This window comes from Psilocybe cubensis, chromosome 8 (assembly GCF_017499595.1).
Source record: "Psilocybe cubensis strain MGC-MH-2018 chromosome 8, whole genome shotgun sequence".
Lineage (NCBI taxonomy): Eukaryota > Fungi > Basidiomycota > Agaricomycetes > Agaricales > Agrocybaceae > Psilocybe > Psilocybe cubensis.
The window spans coordinates 1912014-1929335 of record NC_063006.1 but is presented as its reverse complement, the minus strand read 5'-3'; the positions used below and the strand labels follow the sequence as shown (position 1 = coordinate 1929335).

At 48.1% G+C, this 17322-nt stretch overlaps 6 protein-coding genes across 6 annotated transcripts; 4 read left to right on the top strand and 2 right to left on the bottom strand.

Annotated features, from left to right (window-relative positions):
- Nucleotides 1-4011: 4011 nt before the first annotated feature.
- JR316_0009113 (uncharacterized protein) lies at nucleotides 4012-6524 on the bottom strand (the record flags this gene model as incomplete). Its single annotated transcript, XM_047894822.1, has 9 exons — nucleotides 4012-4032; nucleotides 4310-4415; nucleotides 4546-4612; nucleotides 4777-4879; nucleotides 5190-5327; nucleotides 5478-5602; nucleotides 5706-5753; nucleotides 5869-6348; nucleotides 6404-6524. 9 exons carry the CDS (start codon nucleotides 6522-6524, stop codon nucleotides 4012-4014), a joined length of 1209 nt encoding a protein of 402 aa, XP_047746281.1.
- Nucleotides 6525-7653: 1129 nt separating this feature from the next.
- On the top strand, nucleotides 7654-9158 carry JR316_0009112 (Glycerol 2-dehydrogenase (NADP(+)); the record flags this gene model as incomplete). The annotated part of the gene is made up of 8 exons (XM_047894821.1): nucleotides 7654-7714; nucleotides 7788-8036; nucleotides 8138-8193; nucleotides 8254-8326; nucleotides 8405-8492; nucleotides 8608-8798; nucleotides 8873-8908; nucleotides 9025-9158. 8 exons carry the CDS (start codon nucleotides 7654-7656, stop codon nucleotides 9156-9158), a joined length of 888 nt encoding a protein of 295 aa, XP_047746280.1.
- Nucleotides 9159-10206: 1048 nt separating this feature from the next.
- JR316_0009111 (uncharacterized protein) lies at nucleotides 10207-11089 on the top strand (the record flags this gene model as incomplete). The annotated part of the gene is made up of 3 exons (XM_047894820.1): nucleotides 10207-10470; nucleotides 10550-10812; nucleotides 10888-11089. The coding sequence occupies 3 exons, from the start codon at nucleotides 10207-10209 to the stop codon at nucleotides 11087-11089; spliced, it is 729 nt and encodes a 242-aa protein (XP_047746279.1).
- Nucleotides 11090-11977: 888 nt separating this feature from the next.
- Nucleotides 11978-12856, top strand: JR316_0009110 (uncharacterized protein; the record flags this gene model as incomplete). The annotated part of the gene is made up of 3 exons (XM_047894819.1): nucleotides 11978-12232; nucleotides 12318-12580; nucleotides 12670-12856. The coding sequence occupies 3 exons, from the start codon at nucleotides 11978-11980 to the stop codon at nucleotides 12854-12856; spliced, it is 705 nt and encodes a 234-aa protein (XP_047746278.1).
- Nucleotides 12857-13399: 543 nt separating this feature from the next.
- Nucleotides 13400-14308, top strand: JR316_0009109 (uncharacterized protein; the record flags this gene model as incomplete). The annotated part of the gene is made up of 3 exons (XM_047894818.1): nucleotides 13400-13651; nucleotides 13757-14019; nucleotides 14107-14308. The coding sequence occupies 3 exons, from the start codon at nucleotides 13400-13402 to the stop codon at nucleotides 14306-14308; spliced, it is 717 nt and encodes a 238-aa protein (XP_047746277.1).
- Nucleotides 14309-14646: 338 nt separating this feature from the next.
- On the bottom strand, nucleotides 14647-15644 carry JR316_0009108 (uncharacterized protein; the record flags this gene model as incomplete). Its single annotated transcript, XM_047894817.1, has 2 exons — nucleotides 14647-15334; nucleotides 15406-15644. The coding sequence occupies 2 exons, from the start codon at nucleotides 15642-15644 to the stop codon at nucleotides 14647-14649; spliced, it is 927 nt and encodes a 308-aa protein (XP_047746276.1).
- Between the last annotated feature and the right edge of the window lie 1678 nt (nucleotides 15645-17322).

The following is a 17322-nucleotide window of genomic DNA, read 5'->3' as shown; positions in this document are numbered from 1 at the left end:
CAATTTCGTTTATACGCGGGAGGCTTGGTCGACTGACGCTGGATCTGGCCATCACAACCGGGGTGTCGGGTGGACTGTGGCTCTGCTGCATGGCGTTGACTGATTTTCGCATGTTGCGCCAGACGATCACGGACTACGGTGGCAAAGACGTTATCGATGAGATATAATGCACGGAAGATCGCCATAGCGCTTATGAGGACTCACAATTACCGGGTCAGCTTCAATTGTACATGTCAGTTTTTCTTTCAGCCGGCGGCGGACGTTTAAGCCATTCATGAAGGACTAGCCGGATAAGCGGTCAATTCGATTCGAACTAAATCTCGACGCATTGGTGCCTACTCACTGTTGAATACAAGCGTCCTATCGGGATAATAAACACGGTGTACAGAACGCTCTCTGGACGAATGACTGATCATCGGGACATGTCACAGATCAGAAGATAATCAAGGCAAATTAGGTGGTCGGTTGGCTCACGAAATGTGATAAGCGCAGCTACAGCAAACATGGTGGGCAACATCCCCGTCCGAACAGATCCTCGAATGAGACGGTTGATGACTGAGTCGGTATTCGATGCTCCCGTGCGGTGTTTGTACAGGAAGGCGATCATGAATCCTAGCAGAAAGTAGGAAACAGGTTAAAAACGCCTATCATGTAGGACGAAGGGTTGTGCGGGGAGCTTACCGGCTATCGCTATGTCCAGAACAGCTTGTATACCCAACCACGACGCAACGAGGGTCTTCATCGACACATGCGTGTCCGCCCTAAGCACCAACCAGAGTACAGCAAGTCAGCGCCTAAGAATAGAAAAGAACCACCAGCCAGCTACCACCTGGGTCCGGGCCCAATAGCCACGCGGTGTAGGGCACACGGCGAAACAATTGACTTACATGGGAAGACGCGTCCAGATACTGTAGGTCCATTACCTATATATGAACAAAATCCATTCTTCCTGACGCTCAACAAGAATGGAAGCTTACCCTGTTCCGTAGGCGATCCCTGTTCCGAGAGCGCCAAACGTGCCGAGGAGGAGAAACGCGTACAAGGGCTTGCTTTTGGACATGTAGTATATTCTGCAGGACAGTTGGTTGAGGAATTCTTGTCGACAGGAATAAACGTACCTGCGTCCCATGGCTAGATGGCACACTGTCGCTGTAAGCGCCGTTCCGATGGGTATATACGCATACGGCCATATCGTTCCTGCTTGACAAAACCAGAAAACGCTAAGAAATGCATTTACTGGTAACAAAGGCATGGTAAGACCACTCACGATCAAAGATCTCCTTCATCGCTGAATTGTTGATGCTAAAAATAGATCATCGTGTGCTTAACGACGTTTTGGAAGATCGGCGGAACAGAGCAGTGAATTACCAGTAAACCCAGGCCATACAAACCATTCTGTGAGTTGACGATATTGTTTATTAGCAGGTATTAAAAGGGATTTAATGCGGATGTGTAGAACTTGCATTGCACTTTGAAAAGTGTCGTTTAAGAATAGTGAGAGTACCGCGAACCTAAATGGTCAAAGTCAGCATCTTAACCAGAGCGGAGAGTTTAGTCGGACCTGACGTTCAGAGAATCATTAAATTCTGCAAGATACAGTGAAGCCTGAGCATCGTTATGGTTTCATTAGCTCGAAAGAACACTGACTGGACTTGTAATAGGTAGAATATTGCACGGTAACGAGGCCATAAAGATATGTGTTGACTGGACAGCAAATTAGACGTCAAAAACGAGAAGGAGAAAGGCAGTCTACACACAGAATATCCCAATTAAAAGTGCACCTGCTCCCATCAATCCAAATTCTCAACATTCATATCTTATAACAACGCACCTAACACATCCTCGCAATCCAACATCCCAGGCTGCGCGGCACAACAGCCCTTGCAATCAACAACCTTCACTGAAAGCCGAGAGATGAAATGTAATGTAAAATCAACCACTCTCAAAGGGCACGAAGCACGAAAGTGACGAAACACAAAGGAGCGAATACAGAAGAACAGAAAGAACCGAAACAACGAGTGTGGGGGAGAACGAGAATGCAACGGGACTGTCACCAATGCGATGCACAGAAGGGATCAAAATCAAAATCAAAGTCAAAGGTTCAAGAATCAAAACACCACACTGGCACAGGCAGACTCTCAGGGCTCCCAATGCGCTTATTTAAATGAATATGATATATGTAACATGCAAGTCACTACCAAGTTACCACGGCCCTCACGCACCAGCACCAGCACCAGCAACAGCGCCTCCGACTCCGACTCGGACGTTAGACTTCAAACTCTAATATCTGATATCTGATATCTAATATCTAGTATCTAATATTTCATGCCCATACAAGGATACGCCCTGCTACGCCAGACAGCCCTTGCCCGATCTTCGCGCCGAAACGAGTGTCGGGTGTACGTGTTTCGGGGTTACGGGTCTTGGGTTTGCCCTTCGTCCCTGCCAGACAGTACCAGACTCACTCCATTGCGCCAGCTAGCACGCGCCTGGCGTCGCATATTATATTATGGGTAAGCCGGAGATAGCGACCTTGTGCTCAGTCAATGTGCTCACTCCGCTGAACTGTTACAGATTACACTACAGATATACAGTTACTACTACGGTAAATACCCCCAACTCCTGAAGTGACTCAAATTATTGTGTGCCTCAAAACATGCTTTGAATAAATTGAATTTGGTCCTTTGGACCCTGTCACCCTGAAGGCTTATTTCGTTATGTATCTATTTCGAGTCATGTAGGCTGTAGCTATGCCTACCTTGGACTAACATAGATTCCAGTTCCCAGCGCTTTTGCGACTCGTCGCCAAGGCCCAAGAAGGGAAGCTGAGGCTCGGGTGCTGCCACTGCCACATACGTACGTACGTACCTGCTATATGTGTACATGACATGTATACATGATATCTAGCGGCCAGCCTGTACTTTTCTGTAATCGCAACGGTGTGGGTCTTCAAAATGAATCTAATCTATTTCATCCAAAATCTCCATCGACGCGCCGCGTATCCATATACCCCAGCAGAAGCAGCAGCGTTAGCTATGATACCTGCATATAAGTATACGAATTTGCACAAATCATGATGAAACGTTTAACGCATCCGACTGTTGACAAGTGTTTCGAGTGTTTCGAGCATTTATACTTTGATATATCTAGTACGTGCATGTATGTATAAATACCATGCATAGACGCAATATACTACCAGAATTTCCAATTATCCGAGTCAAAGCCAGTTAACTGCTCGTGCGTTTTGGGCGTTTATCATGATAATCCACCGTCCTTCAAGTTCAAGTTTCTACATACTAATATTGTGTTAAGATATGGTATAATACTCATCCATCCATTCATCCAGCAAAAAAAAAACAACCAAACAAACCGCGTTGATAGGAGCCGCTTCTACACATCCAAATCCAAATCCAAATCCATATCCATATAACAACACGATCGAAAAAGCTGAGACGCGGAGGCGCGTCGGGGGTCTGGGCGCGTTTTGACTCGGACTTTTAATTATTTGTAAGTACGACGGTAAAGAAACGACGATGACGCAAGGAAGATGACGAAATTCAGTCATACGCACCGGTAGGGCCATTCGAGTCTTTGACCTTGAAATGTTAAATTAGTTGGAATTTGGCGCAATTGGCGAGATAAGATTTGGAGACACGAAACAAGAGGCAAGCCCTGGCAGTGGCAAGCCTCAAAGTCAAAAATAGAACTAATTCACCTCCAACCTCCGACAAACCCATCATCGCGAGATTAAATTTAATGATTACTGTAATGCTCAACACCAACGAACCATGAAGATAAAAGGTGATATAAAATACATACATACATACATAGGCCTTCAAAGTCGAATACAAGTCCGAGTCGTTAGTAGTACAAATATCCAGCGATGAAGCCTTCTGAATCTAATCAGGCCCTGGAATAAAATAAAAATAGCATGATACATATCTCCCTCCACAGTCCACACATCCACATCCACATCCAAACCGACACACTCGTCAAGAGATCGATCGATCGTTAAACCACACGCCCCTCCTCCTATACCATTCGAAAAACAAAATCAGTCAGTCAGTCAGTCAGTCAGTCAATAGCCCATCCATGATCCCTATCCCTATCCTATCGCTCGGCAACAAAGTCAAATCCAATAGCAAGAAAAAAAAAGAAAAGAAAAGAAAACAATGAAAGTAAAACGTACAACGCACAACGCAAACCCGCGCGTCGATGTTACATCTCAACCCAACCCAACGCTCAATAGCAAAATAACAACACATCCAACAACCAAAAAACAAAAACCGCGAAAAAGAAATAAACTCACAATGACAAAAGATTTCACAACCACCTGCATATCCGCCTTCATCTTCATATTTACAGTCGCATTGCTCCCATGCGGGAATAAAGGGTTCGAGAGTATCTTCATCTGCCTACACAAATCACAAGTCACAAGTCATATGAAGGTTAGTTACACATTCGTTTGCAGACGGACTGGTCGCATGCACAACGAACGGGCGAACGGACGAGCGAAAGAACCAAAGACGTGACCAAAAGACGTACCCTGAAAGCAACCCGTCAAGGGAAATCATCACTCTATGCGCTTTTCCAGCTGGCAAATACGCAGGCGCTAAAGTCGAAGTTAGGCAATCAGTTCCAGTAAATCAAATCGTTCAATTGGGATACGGTGAGCAGGAGCACATATAGAAAAAAAGCGAAAGGATAAAAGATAAAAGATAAAAGCGCAAAGAGGAAAGAGGAAAGAGGAAAGAGGAAAGAGCAAAAGAGACGTACCGAGCTGGGGCAACATAACCCCTCGCGCACCACTCGTGTCAAATGTCGCATGTGTACCGTCCGCGTGTACCATCTTCGTCGAGAGCTGCGAAGTCAGCACGATCTGTTTTGGAATCCAAATACCCAGTACAGTACAGAAAAGAGAAAGAGGGAGGTGTGATTAGCGTCAGCGTTCGTAGTGGCAGTAGCAGCGTACAATCACAGAAAAAGAAAAAGAAATAGGCAAAAAAGAAACAACAGAGGCGCATATACCATGGGGTACAGCATGGTATAGCACGATTGAGATTGACAGACCAACAGACAGCAAGCAGCACACGACAAAAAACGACAAACGTCAGACCAACAAACGACAAACGACGAGCAACACACGACAACCAACAAAAGAGAAACAACAAAAGAGAAACAACACTCACACTAACCCTCCCCGCAGCCGTCGCCCTCGCAAACGCCTGCTTCACACGCTCAAAATGCGCGCTCCTTTCCGCGGGGCTCAGGTGCGCGTTCTGGTTCTGGAAGGGAAATGAGATGGAGGTGATAGCGAGCAAAGTGACCTGATATGATTAAGTTCAATTATGTTTCGGTGGGTTGAGTTTGGGTGGGTGAGGTAGCGTTAGCGTCAATGCCAATGTCAGAGTCGGGTATGAATATAAACTCAAGTTCAGAAACCCCAGACAACCAGACAACGTGAAGCGCATGCGTACCTTTGGCGCCGCGGCGAGTATAGCAGGCAGCTGGTATATAAACAACAAGAACTGTGCGAGGTCGTGGATGTGCGTGTACTGGATACGCTGTATCGCGTTTTGTGCGTCGTGCGCTGGGAGGTGGTCTGTAGTGTTCAAAGCGGTTGGGACATGATCAGCGATCAGTGAGTAGATGGTTTGATGGTTTGATGCGACTTTGGAAGGGAAGAGAAGGGGAGGGGGACGTACCTTTTAGAGCGCGAGCGAGCACCGCGGGCGTTGTCATATGCTGACAATCTACAAAAAACCAAACACGTCAATTTAGATAACGCTCACATATCCAATCACAAAATAGACAAAATCAAATAAAAAAGTAAGAAAGAAAGAAGGAAAGAAAGACAAAGTATCTCACCGACAAAGATGACCTCCTCGCCTCGACCCACGACCTCTGCGACGAGACCCATCGCAAGGCGTTCCTTCGGGGACCCAGGCGGGCCTGAGAGCTCGAGAATGTGTCCGCGCGGGAGTCCGCCTCCTCGTTCTGCTCCTTCACCACCACCACCACCATCCGCACCCTGACCACCTCGGCTACTACTACTACAACTACTGCTGCCGAGGAGGAGAAGCGCATCGAGCGCAGCGCAGCGCGTGGAGGTGCGTTGTGCATGTGCGGTGCGGAGGAGGGCGGCGGCGGATTGGGTGTGTGGGAGGGATGGGGTGGGTGCTGGTGGGATGGGTCTTACAGCAGCAGCAGCGGATGAGGATAAGGATAAGGAGGAAGAGGAAGAGGAAGAGGAAGAGGATGCAGCGAATATCGACGACGACGCGCTAGATAACGATATAGATCGTTGAGCGAACAGCGCTTCGATCTCTGACTGAGGCAAGTTGAGGTCTTGGGAGTGTGAGATCGCGCTGCGTGTGGGTTGAGTTTGTGGATGGGTATGTACCTTTGGATAGAGAATCGAGAGTGGCTGATGTCAGATCTTGCACTGTCTCGTAGCCGTTGCGGACAAGTGCTGCGAGGATGTCTTTTGGGAGTCCGAGTGATAACAGAGAGCGTGGCGGCATTTCGGGAGTGTTCGAGCAAGCTATTGACGCGGTTCAAGAATCTCAAGGAAACGCGTCGCGTTGGATCACGTGATACGATAAACAAATTCAGCAAAATGTTTCCCAAAAACAGGAGTGGTCTTGTCATTAAGGGGAAAGTATGTACCGAATACCGACACTATTCACACAAAGTGAACAAAAAGGAAAAAATTGCACGACAGACGAAGAGTAGTCTGAATCGAGTTGCACGGAGATCCCTCTCTAGCCCCCACAGGCTTGAAAGGAAACAACCAACATGCGCTGCGAAGTGAGCTGAAGGATAGTCGAGCGCTGCGCGCCCTGCGTGAGCCGCTCCCCCGCGAAGAAGGAGCAACTCCCAAGTCGTCGCACGCGGCTCGCCACCCGACCATTACAGCGAGTTCCAAGACCGTCCCGCGCCCTCCCCTCCTGCCTAGGCGATCTTTGGGGTTCCCTCAAAGGGGGATTAACGCGGGGGGTCGGATTTCTGATACGCCGTTGCAGCTGGTTACAGCTGGGTCCCGCTAGGACCGATCGAGAATGGTTGGAATGCTCAGACCTTAGCCCGCTCGCGAGTGCGGATGCGCAGCATAAGGAGGGACACAGAGGTCCCTACCGCCGCTGCCCGTCCTGTATGGGGCGAGCCTCGCAGCTTTCCATCTGTCGTGGTATGAGAGAAAAAAGCATCTCAACGCGATCAAAAAAAGATTGTGACTTGATTGTATGCGTCTGCTTGTTTCTAATTGGCATGGAGGGAAGACGCAAATACCATCAGCGTTGACGTCATTCTTGTGATCTTTTCTTCATCTTATCTGTGGGTGGCAGCTTTCATCATCGTGAAAGCATTTTCACTTTCTTTAGTCGTCCATCATCGAAAAATTCATAATTTGTGTGAACCCAGAAGCTATAAACTGCAAAAGGACTAACCCAACCCCCGAATATACGCCGTAACGACATGAAATCATCACTCAGCGATCATATGGCGCTGGGAGGGGGCGCACACAGGGGTCACTCCAAAGTAAAGTCAACAGTAATTGCCGGGTCTCCGAGCGAGTATAAAGAGCCAGTGTGAATCCTTCCTTTTTTTCTCTCTTATCAACCCACCACACCCTGCATTACAACCACAACAACAATGCCAGCTAGCAAATCCGTAACACTTAACACCGGCGCTGAGATGCCCACCCTCGGTCTCGGTACGTCTCCCCCCCTTCCCCCTCCTCCCCTCACCCTCACACTCACACTCACCCCAAAACCACACCCACACAGGCACCTGGAAATCCGGCCCCGGCGAAGTTGCCCACGCCGTCCAATTCGCCCTCCAAAACGGGTACACCCACATCGACACCGCAACCGCCTACGACAACGAATCCGAAGTCGGCGCAGGCATCCTCGCCTCCGGTGTCCCCCGCTCCTCCTTCTTCCTCACTACTAAATTGAATAACAATGATCATAAGCGCGTGAAGGATGCGTTGGATTTTTCGCTTAGGGCGCTTAAGACTGATTATTTGGATCTTTGTGCGTTTGATTTTTTCTTTTCTGGTTTTTTTGTGGTGTTTGGAGTGTGAGTGTTTGTGAGAAGAGGGGAGCTGATGCGTTTTTTTGTCTTTGATTTGTAGGGCTGATGCACTGGCCGGCGCCTATGGTGCAGGACCTCAGCGGCCCCGATCGCTCGGTACGCGTCCATCGGGCCATCCCTAACTAAAACACCTCTAAACCCACCCACCCACCCCAGATCGACTGGCTCGACACCTGGAAAGAAATGGTCAAAGTCTACAAAGAAAACCCTGACAAAGTGAAAGCCATCGGTGCGCATATATTTTATTTTATCACATTCGGACGACGATATTAATATGTTAATATTATTTGTTTACGAATTAATCAAGGCGTGTCCAATTTTTGCATTGACTATCTTAAGCGCCTGCTCGCGGACAGCGAGGTCGTACCAGCCGTCAACCAAATCGAGCTGCATCCGTACGTACACAAATTTCCCTCACACCCCATCCCACCCCATCCCACCCCATCCCACCCCATCCCCATCCCATCCCATCCACACACTCAAACATTCTCACTAAAACACCACCCACAGCTCATGCACCCAAGAACCCCTAGTCGACTTCTGCCGCACGCACAACATCGTCGTGACAGCCTACTCACCCCTAGGCTCAAACGACTCCCCACTGCTCACGAACCCTATTGTGAATAAGATTGCGGAGCGGTATGGTGTGAGCCCTGCGAATGTGCTTATTTCGTTGCAGGCGAATAAGCCGGGGGTTAATGGTGCGTTTTTTGCGTTTGCGTTTTTGGGTTTTGGGTTTGGCTTGTGGCTTGTGGCTGATGGGTTGTTTTTGTAGTTCTTTCAAAGTCTGTTACGGACGCTAGGATTAAAGGTGCGTTTATTTTCATCTATACAACCAAATTCCACAAATTTTCTCCATGTTTCGAGGATGTTAATACTAATACCATCTTTTCTTTCTTTTCTTTTTGTTTTTTTTGTGACTGGCAGCCAACGCGAAGGTTATCGATTTGACACCGGAGGAGGTGCAGGAGCTGCAGGATATTGACAAGACGAATCATTTCCGTGTGTGTCATCCTAATTGGACGGGATGGGGGTCGCTTGGGTTCCCGGATTGTGAGTGAGGGAGGCCCGATGCAATGTTGATGAGGGATGAGGGAGGAGGGAGGAGGGAGGAGGGAGGAGGGAGGAGGGAGGAGGGAGGAGGGAGGAGGGAGGAGGGAGGAGGGAGGAGGGAGGAGGGAGGAGGGAGGAGGGAGGAGGGAAGAGCGGGGTAAGAGTGTGAGGGATTATGATAGAAGTAGAAAAGGAGGAGATAAGATTGAGGATGCGTAGAATTTGTGATTGTAGATAGAATGTGTGTTGTAGATGTGGAAAGGATTTGAGAGAACCTTGTTCCTGGTTACATGTCGACTCTCAGCACTACCCCGGACAAACGAAAAAGTAGGAAGCCTTCAAAGGAAAGAAGCTGATCTCCTTGTGTACGCAGCACGATTTCAGGCAGACTGCTGCGGCACTGCGGAAGTGGATTCTCATATAAAATATCTACTGAGAATTTATATTTACATCCAATTGCGCAACTACTTATGCGCGCTTCGGGCGCTTCCAAGGACCAAAAGGTCGCCCGTGCCACGCGAGCGACAAGTCGCGCCGCGCGCTAGGCTCTAGGCGTAGTAACACGTGTACATCGAAGTCTAAATTTAGAACATGGGATAATTGAACGAAATCACTGCGCACTTACGATAGAATCAACCGAATCATGCGAATCAGCGAATCAGCTTTTTTTGTTTTTAATTGTTAAGCAGTATCGTAATTGGGCTATGCACGCTTAATTGCGCAGTCGGTTTGGAGGTTTGGAGGTGAGGATTGCGCAGTCGGTTTGGAGGTTTGGAGGTGAGGTGGAAGGTTGAAGGGGCTGTAACGAAGTAACGAGGTGACGACCTAACACTGGCAGGTCGTGTCGTGATACGATGGGGCCGGGTAGGAGTGGATGGGTTTGATGGGATGTGTTTTGATCTACTCAAAGTTACTGTGCTGTGGAGATAGATTATATATAAGCGCAGCAGCAGGCCGGGTGGGATTTGACATATTTAAGTCTCCCCCAGTTTCTGACTGTTCCCTCGCCGCCCACCACCGACACCGTACACGACTCCAATTAATCAAGTTTCAACCATGTCGCGCCCGTCCGAGTCCGAGTCTGCGCCCCTCTTGAGCGACCACGACGCCTCGCCCGCAGACGACTATTCGCGCCCTATAAACGGTGACGCCCGCATTGCGTCGCGTCTGCAGAGATACGCGAAGATCCTCAGAGTCTCTGGACTCGTTCTGTCAATTTTGGGGCTCGTTTTGATTATTGCGTTTATTGTTTTGGTTAAAATTGCACCGCTTTCGAATTCATCTTGGAGGTACAGAGCCGAGGAAAACGTGATTGGATGGGTACGTGCATGCTCCAAGCCACATACATTCTTTATGTAAATCAGAAAATATAATCTAACGGGTCGTTTGTCCTATACAGTACATCGCCTCTGTGATCACAGCCATTATCATCCTCTGCGCCCCCCTCCCTGCGCTGGTCAGCTTCGCGAACGACGTTACGTTCCTGGTGGGCTTTATCGTGTCCTCGGTGCAGTGGATCGACAGTATGCCGTTGAGCGACTGTAATGGCCAATACGACTGGCGCACCAAGAAATGGACGCCGCCGCATCCCAAGTGCAAGGATTACCAGCTGATTATTAACATCATCATGGGCTTCGTAGCTGCTTTTGGGATTCTACTCGCGTGAGTTTTTTGGTTCCTTCCCTCTGTAACCGACTCGAATTTGTGACACTCATCATGTCGGTATTTTTTACATAGCACCTCCTACGCCCTCCTCCTAGTCATTCGCGTGTACAATGTGTTCAGGTCCAAAAGCTGGAGGAGCAAGCTCCCTGGCTCTGGCGAGATCACATGGACAGTCAGCTTGAACGTCCTCACAGACGGCCATGAGCGAACATACGGGTTCTCCGTCGGCGCCAAGGCAGATTCAAAACCTACCCAGGGACCTGTGCATCTGTAATTTCCCCCCAATGAAGAGTCGACTTTCTGGACTTTATATTTAGTAGTTTTATCCCGGTTGATTGTATATATTGTATTGTATAAGGAATGTTACAGACAGAAAAATTGGACTGGCTGGTGATATATCTCTTGTGCCTTTGTTTTTCTGTGTGCCCCCGGCGAAAATGGCTCGCCGGGCGTCTAATTGCTGGGTCAGTGGAGATAATCCACATTGCTATTTCATGTGTTTTCACCGCACAAATGGCTCACCTCGGGCATCCAACAGCTGGATGATCAAATAGTCTAACTGCCTGTCCCGCCGGGACAGTGCACTAATCCATCCTTTTCCTAATGATGGTATTATTGTTCCTAGATTATCTAGCAGATAAATGAAGTTATCTTGTTTCAATAAAATGTACAAAGAAATTCATTGATAATTTGAAGTTTTTATTAATCTTGCATTACTCTTGGATAGAATTGTTGGAAAACGGATGATAAATTGTCAAGATGAGCAACATTTTTTCCAACGTCACTGGCATGACTCGTCCACGTCTCGTCCGAGGGATGGGGCGCCGACCATGAAGTGAATAGACTTGACGAGCTTAGCCTTGGGAAATGTACATATCTATGATGCAAAAAATACTATTGAAGTGGATGTATCGCTCCCAGCGCTTTAAAAGGGCGTCCACCGGTATAGCATGTTCTAAATTTAGAACAGTCTATTCCTGCACTTACGATCTTAGTAAGGTAGTAGTCCATGATATGATATGAGGTCGTGGGAGGTGGGATATATCAGTCTACTATATATAAACTGGACAGTGGAAAGAATTGCTTATACATATAAGCGAGTTTGACCTGGCAGAGGCACTGATCGTCCCACTCTTGATACTACCACCCAATTGTGGAAGACATGCCGCCGCCTCCCTCAGAGTCCGCACCTCTGTTGAACGAGCACGACACATCCACTATCCCAGATAGTGATTTGCCGCCCACGAACGCCCGTCTGTCGTCCCGATTACGAAGATATGCAAAGATTATTAGAGTTGCTGGACTCATCCTGTCGATCTTCATCGTCATTCTGGTCATTGCGAAACTCATTTTACTCAAGATTTCACCTATCTCATCGTATTTGCGGAGCATTACCGAGCAAAAAGTTATAGGATGGGTGAGCGCTATTTAGTCATTGTGGTCAGGCCCAAGCGAATCTAATAGTAGCATCATTTCGATGCCACCGTTTGGTTCCTTGACAGTATATTGCCTCTGCCATCACAGCGATCATCATTATCTGCACCCCGTTGCCCTCCCTACTCAGCTTTACCAGCGATTTCGTGCTCTTGGTGGGTACTATCGTGTGCTCTGTTCGGTGGATCAAGCATATGCCCTTGAGGGCTTGCATGGGACGATATGATCCGCCGACCAGAGAATGGTTACCCCCGCACCCCAAATGCAAGGATTACCAACTGGCTATCAACATTATAATGGGCTTCACAGCTACCTTTGGAATCCTCCTTGCGTGAGTTTTTCTATCCCTCGCCGACTCGGTGCTACGAGCAGTGCCTAAGTGTAACAAAATTCTCATGTCTTTCTGGATATTTCGTGTAGCATCTCCTACGCCCTCCTCATCATCATTCGTGTTTACAATGTATTCAAATTCAAGCTTCCTGGCTCGGGAGAGATTAGGTGGACAGTGAGCTTGAATGTCCTTGAGGACGGACATGAGAGGACGTATGGGTTCACTGTTGGTGCAAAGGCAGATTCAAAACCCACACAAGGGCCTGTCCATCTGTGATTAAGAGTACAAGAACGCCCGTATTTCACAGCAATGGTATCTCAATCCTAATTGTATATGTAATCAACCTTTGTGCCATTTCATGACATAACTACTCCGTGGCTCGCCCGACTCGAGGGCTGGGACGCTGATCATGAAGTAATTGGACTTGAAGAATTTCCACTCGTACACGTCTCTGATGTAAAAAACACTATGGAAGTGGGTGTCTCACACACCATGGAGAGCTTCCAGCGGCGCTTCGAAAGGGCGCTACCGGTACAGCATGTTCTAAATTTAGAACAGTCGATTAGTGCGCTTACGGTCTTGAGAAAGATGATGTGCATCTAGAATGGCTATGCACGCGCAGGCGTAGATGGTAACGAGGTAACAGTCGTAATAGGATAGAAAATCGTCTCTGTGTGGGATAATTCAGTTTACTATATATAAACTGAACAGTGGAGAGAACTGCGTATATAATAAGCGAGTTTGACCTGGCAGAGGCGCTGACAACCCCACTCTTGATACTATCACCAAATTCTGACCGCTAAACCGACATTCGACAGCATGCCGTCGACCTCTCCGGAATACGCACCTCTTATGAGCGAGAATAACGCGTCCACCGTTTCAGATAGTGATTTGCCACCCACGAACGCGCGTCTGTCGTTGCGATTACATAGATATGCGAAGATAATTAGAGTTGCTGGACTCATCCTGTCGACCTTCATCATCATTTTGATCATCGCGATTCTCATTTTGCTCGACGTCGCGCCGTTCTCAACTTGGCGAAACCATACCGACGGTGCAGTGATGAAATGGGTGCGGACTGTTATTTATATTATCTCCCCTGGCTCTCAGAGGAGCAAGGCGGCCAAAGTCAAAAGAGTCTAACATTTTTTGTGACACTATTTTCATTATTGACAGTACATCGCCTCTGCCATTACAGCAATCATCATCCTCTGCGCCCCGCTTCCCGCCCTGCTCAGCTTCGCCAGTGATGTTGTGTTTCTGGTAGGCACCATCGTGTGCTCTGTCTGGTGGATTGATTTTATGCCCTTAAGCGCGTGCCGTGGCATCTATGACTGGCGGACAAAAAAATGGGCGCCGCCCCACCCCAAGTGCAAGGATTACCAACTGGCTATCAACATCATCATGGGCTTCGTAGCTGCGTTCGGGATCCTCCTCGCGTGAGTTTTCAATTATTGCCAACTCTGAGCCATGCGTATGTGCTGTGAGCATAAAAAACATACTCATGAACTTAATATGCCATATAGTACCTCCTACGCCCTCCTCCTCCTCATTCGCGTGTACAATGTGTTCAAATCCAAGGTCTGGAGAAGCAAGTTCCCTGGCTCGGGAGAGATTAGTTGGACGTTCAGTTTGAATGTCCTTACGGACGGACATGAGAGGGCGTATGGGTTCACCGTTGCTGCAAAGGCAGATTCAAAACCTACTCAGGGACTTGTTCGTCTGTGATTTAGAGGACCTGTTTACATTTAGTTTCCCCGGTAATTGTATCCCAATCGTATTTATGCATTGTATGAATGCTATATATGTTCAGCTTTTGAGTTTATGGTAATTCTCGTGTTATATTTTGTGTGTTTGCGCAAAAATGGCTCACCACGGCGTCTAACCACACTTCTGCATCGCGCATAAATAGCAGAGTATATTTGCTCCATGTTGGTAAATCACTGTAAAGGGTACTTGTTTCTGTCAAGGCATAGTTGAATAGGCAGTTCCGAAGGCGAGTCCAAGGTTCACAAACTTACGATTGCATCAATATCCCATAACCTGATCACAATAAACTGTATCAACTACAGAGTATGCGTCAGCTTCACCTCGTCTGCGTACGAAAACGCGTCGTCCCATTCGAGGGCGCTCCATTTACGCGGATGCGCACAAGCGTCGGCGAAGTGTTCAACAGCCAGAGCCATCTGCTGCGCGCAGCGCGCCGCTGATAGCTTTCCCGTGCCTGTCCCAAAGCCGGTCATCAGCACCGTTCGTATTGGCGTGCATGGGCTTTCTGAGTGCAATTCTTTGGTTAATGTACCGTCCGATGCACCCCCAGATATTCCATCATGGACATTGCTGATAGAGCTTTCCCTGGAGCCCGACGCAACAGCCTGGCGATTATGCTTCTCCAGTTCCACGAGCAACGCCCACATCGTATTGTACACGACCTCCCTATCCCACGTCGCGTCCTGCGGCACGCGCATCGTCGGGCAGAGTGCGATGTACGCGCATCCGTGTGCATTTGGAGTGCAGGATGTATCCGCGAGCGAGAGGAGTGTGCATGTCCCCGGCGGCGCGTAGCCTTTCCAGCGGTCGTAGAGGAGCGATTGCGCGAGCTGCGTCGGGAGGTGTGGGTCAGTGGGTGAGAGTGCATCGGATATTGCTTGATCGAATCTGAGGATGGGATAGAAGAACGTGGGTTGGGAAAACCGCGTCAGCAACGCTGTCATTTCACTTCGAAACATTGTAGGGGATCGCGACAATGGTTTCCTGGGAGAATGTAGGGAACACAAATGGCACAGGCAACAAGCATTACCGTAACAACGATCAATGATATTCACCCGCCGTCTAAGCGCCCATACGAGTTAGCGGGCGACACGACACAATCGAACTGCTTGTGCGCGGCGTCGAGATCGGCGAGCGCACCGCTGTGTAAGGTGAGAGGTGTGAACCTGGCACGGAGGGCGCGGTCTTGGATATGTTCGGTAAAGGCGCGCGTCCATTCGGAGACGAGGGCGCCGGAGCGATCGATGAGGATGAAGTTGAGGTCTTCCATGGGTGCTTTTGGGTCGGAGCGCATCGAGGAAGCTGGTTGCCTCGTCGGCAAAACCCGAGCTGGACGTTACCAGGACCTTTCAACCACTTTGTCAGTCAGACCCCACATACAATCCACTCAGTACTTTCACAGTGCAGCTCTAGGAACAGAGGAAAATCGTTCGTACACCCCCTGGACTAAAGGATCCACTTGGTATCCATTGACATGGCGAATTATGAAAAATTGGATGCGCACCAATAAAGGAGTTGAACGTCACGGCCCAGGAATCTGAGTACAGTACTCTATTGGAGGTGTTGGCCGCCGCACCGTCCTTGCAGGCATTGGAAGTCGACGCAGAGCTTGAAATTGTCTCACAGAAACAATTCTTTCAACGATTGTCATTACTCCACTCTGATATTGATACCCTCCCCGCACCTCTGCTTCCAGAATTAAAGTCATTCACCTTCTAATTCCAATAGTCTGTTGTGGAGCGAGCAGTGCATCTTGGAGCTTGTACCATCTTAGTTGAACCAGGCGAAGTTGTTGGTATCAAGTGCGATGACAAGGGTGTTGTTGTGCGCATCCTCGAGCTTTCATGTGCAGGAACATTCTTTGACCTTCGACATAACGGCCTGGATGTACTCCAGCACTCTCTGCAATACCACGGAATCTCTGAGCTCTAGTCAATAACTTAGTTGATATCTTTACCTTACCGCTCTTTTTGGAGCAATAAATTGTGTGCCCAATAGTTGTGGTGTTTGAAAAATACCATATGGAATGGTTCATTTTGGGCGCTTATTCCTGCCACTTTCATTGTTGGAACAGATCATAAAAGGAAGGCCAGCGCCCGAAACACTTGACGTTGACAAAGCATGGTAAAATCAATATAATATCCAGCCAGGAGATTTAGATTCTTCATCATCCTACACCAAATTAAATAATGCCATCTTGGTAGGTCTATTTTTATACGGACTCCAAGTAGTTTCGCCAAGAAAGCGACCACCTGGTTAATTGCCCCTGAATGGTTTGCAAAAGTTGAATGTTGATTGTGAAAGTGGAGTACTAGTAAGCACACAATATACTCGCCATGTTCATTTAGAAATGCTCATTTGGTTATACTACTCCTATTCTTCAATCCGGGTTGGACGGGGTCGACATATGCGTCGGAGCAGCCAGGCCTGTTGACGCTGGTATCAAGTCCTGTGTTTTTACAGTGCAAAAGGTTGGATAACGCATGGCTGATTTACGGTACGCCTTCGAAGGTTTTTGGCAATGGTGTACTATGATGACCTTCAAAAACATAAGACAAGGAAACGGGCCGTCGACGAGTGAGATCAAGAACGCCATAGAGACTCGGGAGTAATATTGCCGAAACTCTCGCGCCATTGCAATGAAATTGCATGATAGTGCACTTTGAGTTTGAACTTTGATACACGGGTTGAAGGCCGCTCTTGGTAGCCCTTGGCAAGCTTTGCAACGAATGAAACCGAGGACTATTGCATAGAGATTCTTAGTAAAGTCGCTCCGAATGAACCTGAACTTTGAAGGGTAAAAAGACATTGTAGTCTTTAGACCGGCCGGAAGAATATATAACTATTAAAAAGATAAACGGGTTAGACTTGGCCAATAGAATGTCAGACGTATCAGTGTCGACCTTTATCGCATTGCCTAGTCCTTGTACCCGTGCTAGCGGTAACATTTGCATCGAGCTATCACTCGTACG